The 10829-nt window shown below is 35.6% G+C and overlaps 1 protein-coding gene across 1 annotated transcript; it reads right to left on the minus strand.

The window, feature by feature from the left end:
* Positions 1–4539: 4539 nt before the first annotated feature.
* On the minus strand, positions 4540–6767 carry LOC132188524 (L-type lectin-domain containing receptor kinase S.4-like). Its single transcript, XM_059603005.1, has one exon. It carries the CDS (start codon positions 6729–6731, stop codon positions 4689–4691), a length of 2043 nt encoding a protein of 680 aa, XP_059458988.1. The 5' UTR covers positions 6732–6767; the 3' UTR covers positions 4540–4688.
* Positions 6768–10829: the final 4062 nt, after the last annotated feature.

A 10829-nucleotide genomic window follows, 5' to 3' on the forward strand; every position in this document is an offset into this window, starting at 1 on the left:
ATTAAATTCAAATCTGAATAAGGCTTGAATATGAATATAAAGAGAAAAATGGAAATTTATAAAGAGAAGAGTTTGTAATTGAATAAAATATTTTAGAAACTTTCTATCTTCTAGCATTTATTTATTTACTTTTCCTATTTGATTTTAAACATTGGATACAATCTTCGAAACTTGATCCTCTCCAGTTAGTTATATTTGATGATTATGTTTGTCATTTTACAAGGACAAAAAAATAATATATTCCTGTTTAAGATTGTATTTTATTTAAGAATATCTTTATTGTTATTTGATTTCCTTATTTATTGATATCAATTTTTTAGGCCTTATTTATTTCAGAATATTAAAAAATGAAATGATATTAATGCATGTATCTTTAGTTTCGGCTATGATTTACTTTAGAGATTTTTGCTATGTTTGTATGAGCTTTAGGCTCGTAACTTTTATCAATGAATGAGTATGATATCTTTCAAAAAAAAAAAAAAAAAAAAAGAAAGATATTAATGCCTTTTTGAAACTTAATAGGGGGCCTTAATTTAAGCATATATATTGACTACCTGTCATTTTTTTTTTCTTTTTTTTATCGCAATTGTTTTATTAGGATTCATTAATTGGGGCCTTATTAAATTTGGACTTTTTTTAAATTACTTATTTACCATGATTAGAAGCCTTAATTAAAAAAAATGAAGGGTAATAAGTGATTTAATTTTTTTTAATTTTTTGACATGTTCGCATAAAAGGGGGGAGGGAGATTCGAACTAGTGACCTCCACTTCATTAAGTGTGGTCCCAGCCGATTGAGTTACTTCTTAGGGACTTTAACTTAAATTTTTAATTTGGAACCTTATTACGACCACCTAACTCGCCTAGTAATTGGACCGACCCTGCAACAAAGGCGAGCCTCGGGACTTCGTAGTCTTCATGGACCTTGCCTTGGTTTCCGATCATTCATGAGATAACCAGCTTTAGAACCACGTGGAATGGTGGTGTGTTGCACTTTGCATAAAGGAAGTGGGATAACCCCAAAAGAGTTCTACGAAGAGAAACTCAGAAATCGTGCTACTTGATTAATTGATTTCACATGGAATCTTCGGGTTATGTTTGAACACCACCTCACAATTACAGGGCTTTTTTTTTTTTTTTTTTACAGGCCATTTGATTTCACATCGAAACTCTTTAGGTTATGTTTGAACACTAGCCCACAATTACAGGCCATTCGAGTCTCACATCATTTCTTCAATTTGTCAATTTTTTCAGAGTAATACTAAAAGTTCCTCTTGTACCTTTCTTAATTATCTTCAAAAATGATGTGGCTATTAAAATCACCATTAAATTTGTGATTAATCATTATTAGATTTTGATCAAATGATAATTTTAATAGCCACATCTTTTTGGACTTCTAGAGTCACTCATTTTTTCAGCTTACTCCACGTGAATTTGGTAAGAAATGAGCATATTATAGTTGAAATCTCTTAGTAGATGATTTATTTATATTCATATTTAGACACAATTTAAATTTGATATGAAATTTTTAGGAATAACAATTTTTGATACAACTCGCAAATTCGATACAATTTTAACATGAAATTAACATATTAAAATTAAGGGGTCTATAAAATTTAATTAAAATGATGATCGATGTATATAATCTTATACCATATTTTGACACCACCCAAACTCATTACACTAATACAAATCCTTAACCCCACATCTTTCCTTTTTTGAATCATATAATCATATATAAATTCTTTTATTTTAAATAAGAAGTAAAGTGGAATCCAAAGTAAAGCTTATACTAATAAGAAGCTAAATGAAGTAATTTAGGTGGTCTATTGACTCTATTTGTATCCTACTAAGAATGATGTGACTATTAAAATCACTGTTTGATCAAAAATTAATAATGATTAATCATAAGTTCAATGGTAATTTTAATACGCACATCATTTTTAGTGAGATACAAGTAAAATACAAATAAACTACTTAAAATTACTCAGCTAAATGAGCTCGATCATTTGTAGTAATTAAATATGAGACTGTTGCAAAAGAGTTAGTACGAGATGACGTGTAATCCCTCTAGTAGTTGCAAATTGCAATCCTCTAGGGTCTTGTTTTAGAAGCAGTACTCTTGCCCCTGTCTGACCCCCTCGCTCTCTTGGACACAATCACATCGTTCTTGAGGGCGACTTCACTGATGGCCATCGAGGACCCACATGGTCGGCAATTTAAATTCGTACCTATCTTTGATTAGGAAACTTAAAGTCATTTTGATGACATTCTAATCGTTATAGCTTTTGGCTTTGATTTTACGCCTTTTAAAAAATAAATAAATGCTTAATTTTTCAGGTATAAAAGCACTTACATGTGGCTATTTTGTTGAGTCATGTAGCAAAAAAGACTCCACATTGGATTAGTTAAAGTGGCTAAAAGTTTGTTAAGAAAAAAAATTCAATCTTATATATATATATATACTTTGAAAACGAGAATCTCCTTCTATGAAAATAGGACATGAGTGGAGCTTGAGCTTTCTAGTGCAGATAGTCACCACTTACAAATTGTTGCTGTCACTGAGAAGGAAGAAGGTACAGCAACATCAAAATTGATTTTGGGAGCTCCCGGAGGAGCTTCCACCCAGCTATATATCATTTGAGGAGTTAACATGCGATCCCAGGCTCTGAGTGTGAAATGGCTTAATACTTGAAATGGAGAGAATTTTATTCTTGAAAATTTAGGGAGTAATTTTAATTTTTCCCTTGAAAATATTTGTAAAGACTAGGACTTGACATAAAAAAAGAGCACTAATTAGTGGGAAGTGCCTTTTTCTTTTTCTCTTCTGTTTTTCCCGCAGACTCTGTTTGGGTGGCTAGAATCTGCCACGCCCCACGAGTGTGATTGGTGTTTTTGAGGCCCCATGCTGCCATGCATGATAGAGAGAGCCTTGGTGGTAAATGGTAATGACATCCACTGCTGCGGCCCAAGTTCCTCTGATACCCCCTGAAAAAGGTGGAGGTTTTCCATTGGGCTTGAAAGGGGGAAGGTTTGCCTAGCAACTAAACCTCAGCCGGGCTGCATGGATTCTAAACATCCCTTCTCTTGGGTTTTGAGAGAACTGATGGTCATTTTTTTGTTCCTCTTTTTTCTGGGCTTCCTGCTTTCCCTTCCACGTACCCATTACCTAGGCAAGGGCTTGAAACTCTCTCTCTTAGAAATCTAGGGGTTCTTGAATTCCAAAGAAGCATGCATATAACACAAGACAATCATACAACATATAAACATTGCCTAGGAAAGAACTTTGGACAGAGAATTGCAGTTGGCTGTTGGGTAGCCTTTGGATTTAAGCTAAATAATGCTATATTAGCCACTTACTTACTCCTCATACTATTGAGTGCAGCTTAATAATTTGGAATTGGAAATTCCTGTGCAATTTCGTGGGGCCTCTGTCCTTTGAGCTTGATTATATTTGAGAACATATTTATCTGAAACATAGCATGATGGGCAACAACATAAGGGGTATCCTTTATTGGACTCTGCACTAATCTGCCACTTGATTGCTCTCAACTGTTTGTATAGTGGGTTTCCGCAAAGCAACCTAAACTTCTGTCAGAATTTAGAAAGGTATGTCGATCTTACGATAATGAACTTTTTTGAGTTTAGATTGCACTCATATTTGTTTTAGTTTTTTAATTATATTAATGAAGCATATGGGAAATATAGCTGTCGTTTATTGGTTTGACTTGGCACGCTGTTAAAATATTGGACTAAACATGGATGAAAGTACCACTCGCGTTTATTAAATGTATATAAGTACCATCTGTAATATTTTTTGAAATTGAGAAATCCATTTGATATCATGTTAAACCACAAGTACCAAAACCGTTTTGACCTTAATAAAATTATAACCCTAAGAGTCTTAACCCTAAAATTTTTATCTATTTTTTCTTTCTTTGCTTACGCTATTGCTCCCTTGTTTTATATTTTACATAAATTTCCACACGAGGCAAGTGAAACAGCTAAGAAAAATGAGAAAGTCTAAACATTCTTCTCCTATCTGTAGATGTGGATGCTACAAATCTAATGACAGAGCAGAACAAATAGTTTCACTAGAAAAAATTAAGCATGTGAAAAAGCGATACGCGGCAAGCAAAACAGATAAGGAAAGCAAGGCAAGATAATTAAGCATGTCAACGGATGAGACATCAAGGAACCTTCTCAATCTTGGGGAATCATCATCCACCCCACAACATGAGATATGTCTCCTGTGTTTATGGAACGTGTGTGTGTGTAGCTCTTTTGTATACATGTGTGATCGAAGCAGAGTGATTTGCCTTTGGTTGAGTTCTAGAATCGGATTGATGTAAATAAAAACCCAGAATTTGTTTTAAAATGGGAATTCAGATTCCAACTGAAGCCATTGAAGCCTCACCTTCAAGGTTTGAAAATCAACTATGGTCGGACAACCTCTTTAGCATGTTCATCCCATGTTCATAGGATTCTTATCCTGTTCATAGACATTTGGTCGGACAAAAGTAAATGAGAGGCTGGAAGAGATGGTAATTATAATTTATTTACTTCCAGATAAAAAGGTACAACTGTGATCGTTAAACGAAGGTTAAAAATCAAAGCCTAGCTAGTAAAAAAAACGAAACCTGAACATCCAAAACCATGTAGATCGAGGAGCTTGGAACTCTCTCATGCCTACCTACCTTCACCTGATCTGGTGGTACTCAAAGATGAAAATGGCGAGCTTAAACCAGCTTCAGCATCATAATGCGAAGCAGAAGTATTAGGATAAAATTGCAGATAATCCTCAGCAGCACCACTTGTTTTCCTGTATGGCTCCGCCACCTGCTCCTGCATCTCCAACTCGCGTTCCAGGTACCTCACCACCTGTCTCATCGTGGGTCGTGCTTCAGGTGAATCGTTGGAACACATCAAACCCAGTTTGAACACCAAAACAGCCTCAACTTGATCAAACTTTCCCTCCATCCTTGGATCAACAACATCAAGAATTTCTCCTACCCTCCACTTCTCCCACACCCAGTCCACCAGCATCAGATTCTCCGGCGGTGCTTTAGGATCCACGGGTCTTCTACCGCATACCACTTCCAGCAACAAAGCGCCAAAGGCATAAACATCGGAGCTGGTTGTAGGCTTGCCTGTGCGCGAGAGCTCAGGCGCCAAATAACCCAGCGTGCCCACCACCCTTGTGGTGTTTGCGTTGGAGCCGTGCTCGTATAGCTTAGCAAGACCAAAATCACTCAGCCTTCCATTGAACTCTGAATCCAATAACACATTTCCTGCCTTGATGTCTCTGTGAACTACAGTTTGTTCCCACTCCTCGTGTAAATATAAAAGCCCAGAAGCCACACCTTTGATGATCCTGAACCTTTGCTCCCAGCTCAGGATTCTGTTAGGCTGGTCATCAAACAGGTACTTGTCCAAGCTTCCATTCGGCATGAACTCATACACAAGTAGTAGATCACCTTGCCGACGACACCAGCCCACCAATTGAACCAAATTTCTATGACGAAGACGGCCAATACTAGCAACCTCCGACACGAATTCTTGCAAACCTTGCTTTGAATCATGGGAAATACGCTTGACAGCAACTTGGGTGTCTGAGTTTGGCAGAGTTCCTCTGTAAACTCGACCGAACCCACCAGACCCAATTAGCTCTTTGTCTTTGAAACCCCCTGTTGCTTTCTTCAGCTCCTTGTAAGGATATCTATGCGGACCAATATCATGCTCCCATGCCTCAACCACATCAGCCTTCTTTTTCCTCCTGACGATGTAAAACGTCAAAGCAATCCCCAAAATCACAGCCAAAGCACCTGAAACTGAGACACCAACAATTAATCCCGTGTGATTCTTTTTGGTACTCCCAGTGGGGAGCTGAGGGAGTTTATCTAAATAAAGATTGTTAGCATCTCCATTCACGTTGAAGCTCCAGCCCAGGATATAATGCGAGCTCGCGTCCGAACCAGTTGAAGCAGAAAACCCGATGTACATGGATTCTTGAAGAATATCCGAGAGGTTCACGTTATAGGACAAGAGTACAGACCTGGGTCTAGCTGAATCCGCCGAAACCTTTACATCTAATTGATTCGTCTGCGAATTATATTCCACCCAAGCCTGAATTACGCGACCACTGTTCAAGTCGAGGTCTGCCTTCCTCGTATCACTACCCATAAATTGCACAGCCCGAACAGATTTGTTCGATACTACGCTATTGATGTCGACGCCGACATGGTTGTCATCGAGGTCATTCAACTCCGGGTCCTTGAAAGTGTCCAATTCGATCGCAAGTATGTGGTTTGAGAAGTTCCCATCATCGCTGGCGTTGAATAGGCCGAGATAAGGGCCCGGAGCGGCCCCGGGAAGCTCTTTTGTGGGAGAGATTGTGAAAGCGAGGCCCTCGCCGCGTGCCCCATGCTCGGTGATTATAGCAAAAGCGAATGCGGTGGAGAAGGACATGACTCCGCCGCTGGAGTTCTTGAATTGGATTGGATATGAATAAAACGCGTGGCCGACAGCTTGGAGCGAGCCGTTTGTTAGACGAAGCACGCCATTGTTCTCAAACGCTGCAACGCCGTTTAAGCTCATGTTGTTTCTTGCAGCACTAGTGATAAACCCGTCGCTGAATCCGCTCAGCAAGAGTCCACCATCGTTTAGATCAGATTTTACTGGGTATAAGAAAAGAAAGAAGACCCAGAGAGGGATGAGCCTTTCAGCAGCCATGCGAGAGAAAAAGAACTGATGAGCTTTCTGAAGCAAAAGCAGAGGAAAGTGCTGTGTATTATATGATGAGAATTGCGACTCTTATACAAAGGATTTTTACAAAAAAAATCCTTACAAACACATGTTTTTTTGTCCTTTTCCTTGCCACATGTGTTTGTAAGGGATTTTTTTTTAAAAAAAAAAAAAAAAAAAAAATTGAAAAAATCCTCGTAGATCACTCCCAAACTCTAGCTCATTTTCTTCCTTTATGTTTAAGAAAAATTTCAAAAAAATTCGAAGCCCTAAATATAACTAATATTAAAGGGTATTTACAATGTTTTTCAATGTATTGAGAAACACTATAAATGCCAAATGCATTATTAAATTATAAAAAATTAATTCTCTCTCATCTTTCCTTCATATGTCCAAGCAATTCTCTCTTCTCTTTTCTCTCTCATTGGTTGCAATGATAAAAAGAAGTAGTATTTTATTCATATAAGGAAAAATGATGAAATTTATTGTGAAGTGTTTTTTATAGGGAATTAAAAATTAGTTTTATTCCCTAAATTGAGAGAAAATGGTTGAAAAGCTGCTGCTAATACTTTTAGGGCTCGTTTGGGAGTGCGATTTCAATAAGTGCGATTTTAAAAATTACGTTTTTAAAATCGCACAGGCGTTTGGTAAAACATACTAAAAAGTACTTTTTTTTATCAATTGAGTGTTTGGATAACATTAACATATAATTGCAGTTTCATGACCAAATTACCAATAAGGATGAACAAGACAGAGAGGATGAAGAAAAAAAAAAAAAAAAAGGAAGGGTTTTAATATATTTTAGGTGGGTATTCTTGGTATTTTTTTCATCCCCGTTCTAAAAAAAGTAACTATTGCCCCAAATATCTTTTTAATAGAAATCGTGATTTTGTTTTAAATTCGCACTTTTTCAAATAAACATCCTCTAATCAGCTTATGGAAATCGCAGATTTTTTTGCGATTTTAAAATTTGCGTTTTTAAAATCGTAATCCCAAACACCCTGCTGCGATTTGGTTTAAAATCGCAGATTATTTTTTTAAAAACGCACTCCCAAACGCACCCTTAGTGTAGCAATTCTCTTAGAGCATTCTCAAGAGAATTCAATCTTGACCGTTGATTCAACTACAGCATACATGCTGTTATTTTAATAACAGCATGGAAGCCGGATCCTCTCAGCAGCTTCCTTATCATTTTCTCTGTATTTAAGAATCTAAACTACTTTTTGCTTCCCTATGTCAAAATATACCTTAATAGCTTCTCTTAATCATTCTCTATATCATTAAAATATTTATCTTTTTAATTATATTATATATATGAGAGGAGAGATGAGAGAGAATTGTGAGACATGAGAGGAGAGAGGAGAGAAGAGAGAACATCATTTATTTTATTTTATTTTAATAATTATAATGATTGCAATAGTGAAATCCAAAACATTGGGTTTCATTGTAACAATCCTAATGTTTAGAATTCATTTTAAAAAATATGTTGTGAGATTTTTTTATAATTTTTTAGACATATTTCTTAAATTTAAGAAACAAACTCCCTTACGATGAATCTGTTGGAAATAAGATGCCATTATGACGGGCAATGAGTGAAATGTTTTTTGAAATTGTTTTGTCTCATTTTTGTTTTTGTAAATTGGAAGGTCAGTTGCACCAAAAAAGATGGTGCAAAGAGGACGTGTGGTACTTGATTTCACATGGGAATCCAACACCAACCCATAATTATGTCCTTTTGTTTTTAGCAAAATATCATTCAATATAAATCTAAGAATAAAAATGATCATGATAAGGATGAGGATCAGGACGGTTTCATTTTAAGTGAAATTAAGACAAATTATTTTATGATTAAGATTAGAGTTTATATATTTAACAGTGTAAACACATGGTGAATATATTATCCCAACATTTAAATTTTTTAAATAATGTGACATCAACCACGCTATATATATTATTAGGGGCGTGCGCACTTAGGAAAAATATTTAACAATATCATTTTCACGTCACACATGACATTATAGCCCTAAATCGTTCCAAAATGTTTCGGGGCTAAAATATAATATATTTTTCCTATAAGTTTGTTATGCCTAATAAAATTTAAAAAGAAAACAAAAGACTAAAGAAAACTAAAAAAAAAAACTGAAAAAAAAAAAAACTTTTAAAAGAATGAAGGTGGTAGAGAGGTCCCGGGGTGCGGGGTTCAGCCACCCTGAAGACATTTTTGGGAGTGACATAAGAGTTTTTGGAGCAATTTGGGACAAATTATTAAATTATCACTTATCTAAAAAATTTAAATAGATAAAAAATGATAAACTTAATCCTTTAAATTATATTATATCACTTCCCCTACCCGTACAATCATCCTAGATTTTTTGCCCTCCTTTTTTATCTCCACCTATCAATTATCATCTCGAAGGCTCACAGTTCTCCTTGGCAGGCATGCATGCCATGGTGCTCTGACTTTAACTTTACATACCACTACTGGAGTTTTTGGAGCTGTTTATGAGCAACTTGCTTAACTTTACCTACCGGCTACCACTACTTGTATAGTAAAATACAATAAACTCGTATGATAATTAATTTTTTTTAAAAAAAATACATATAATCCGTTGATGTTAACAGCTCTAATTAAGATTAATATATAGGCTGGCAGGCTCACTGGGCGGCCACTACGACCGTTGTTAGAGGTAATTTCTTCCATTTGTTTTCTTTGTATTTGTTTCTTTGCTGTTGTTGTTCTTGCACCTGTTCATCTATATAATAATAATAATAATAGACTCGCAGCAGAAACTTGCTAAGTCTGACCCTGGCCTGCAACTGCTTCCTCCTTGGCTCCATTAAGGGTTCATATTCTCTAATGACAGCAGGTTACGTACTCATATCGTCAGGCCAAAAGTGGACAAGCTGCACTTTTTAATTGAAGTGAATATTATGATTGCCTCGAACATGCACCATTTGTTATTTGCAGTTGTTAAAGGAGTTTCTCCACTTCTAATTAAAAATATTATAGTATAACAATCTCAAATCTTCGATTCATCCTATATTCTTTAAATATTTTAATATAAATCTTAAACTCCACATCCTCCCACCCGCCAAAAAAAAAAAAAAAAAATCCTAATAATAAAGCTAGCATTTTGAAAATGTTGCATTAAAGGAAATCCAAATACTAGTGTTTAAAGCAAATTCTTTAAAGGAAGCTTAATTCGATCTATCATATTTTCTTACAATGAATGAAGATTTTACTAAAACAAAACTGCAAAATTAAGCAGATAGATTGTTAACATTGACAAATTAGCTTTACTTATAAATGAGATTATAGGTGAGGGAAAAGACATTAGTTTGAGTCTGTACGAGGGGACAAAAGTCATGCTCATTAAACGATATGCTCATGATAGGTTTTTAGTGGGGGTGGCTCAACCTGTCTCAAAGAAACGCCGCCTGTGAATATTCTTCGCAATATTAGAAGTCCATCCTGATTTATTCTTGTTGGTAATAAATTATGGGAGTTCCACCCAATTACTTTTCCTTTACTTGGACTCCACCTAATCATGCATATATATATATATATATGATGCATCGATAATCATGTTTACGAAGCACGACCCAATTCATTAGAAAAATAAGTAAACGATCTAGAATGAATGACTTCCAATATTTGCCACATGAGTTGACGTGGCTTTTATTGGTATGGGAAGGAGTGACAACTGTACGATGACGTGTACAGCTCACCTAGTTAAGAAATTTGCCACTTGGGTGCAGCCTGCAGGAGACAATTGTGTAGACTTTGGTCGACTAATGATTAATGAATAACCTTGGACTCCAGCTCAATCCTGCCATTAATATTTGAACTTTTTTGTTTAATTAGGGTTTATTATAGTTTACTTTTAAGTTGTTAAACATGCAGAGTAAACAAACTGAAGTTGTTGGAAGTGGTTCCCATAATCTAGACTAATTTGTGAAGTTTCATGTTAATTATAAACTTAATTATGCACGTGTATATATATATATATGAAGTAAACGTTTGGTTTAACTGACCATTAAGGTATTCAAACCAAAAGAAAGAAAGAAAGAAAACACATCTTAATT

Source organism: Corylus avellana, chromosome ca7 (assembly GCF_901000735.1).
Source record: "Corylus avellana chromosome ca7, CavTom2PMs-1.0".
NCBI classification, from domain to species: Eukaryota; Viridiplantae; Streptophyta; class Magnoliopsida; order Fagales; family Betulaceae; genus Corylus; species Corylus avellana.

What these genes read in the sequence shown, in the direction of transcription:
- LOC132188524 (XM_059603005.1), bottom strand. Translation starts at nt 6,731, where the DNA reads ATGGCTGCTGAAAGGCTCATCCCTCTCTGGGTCTTCTTTCTTTTCTTA.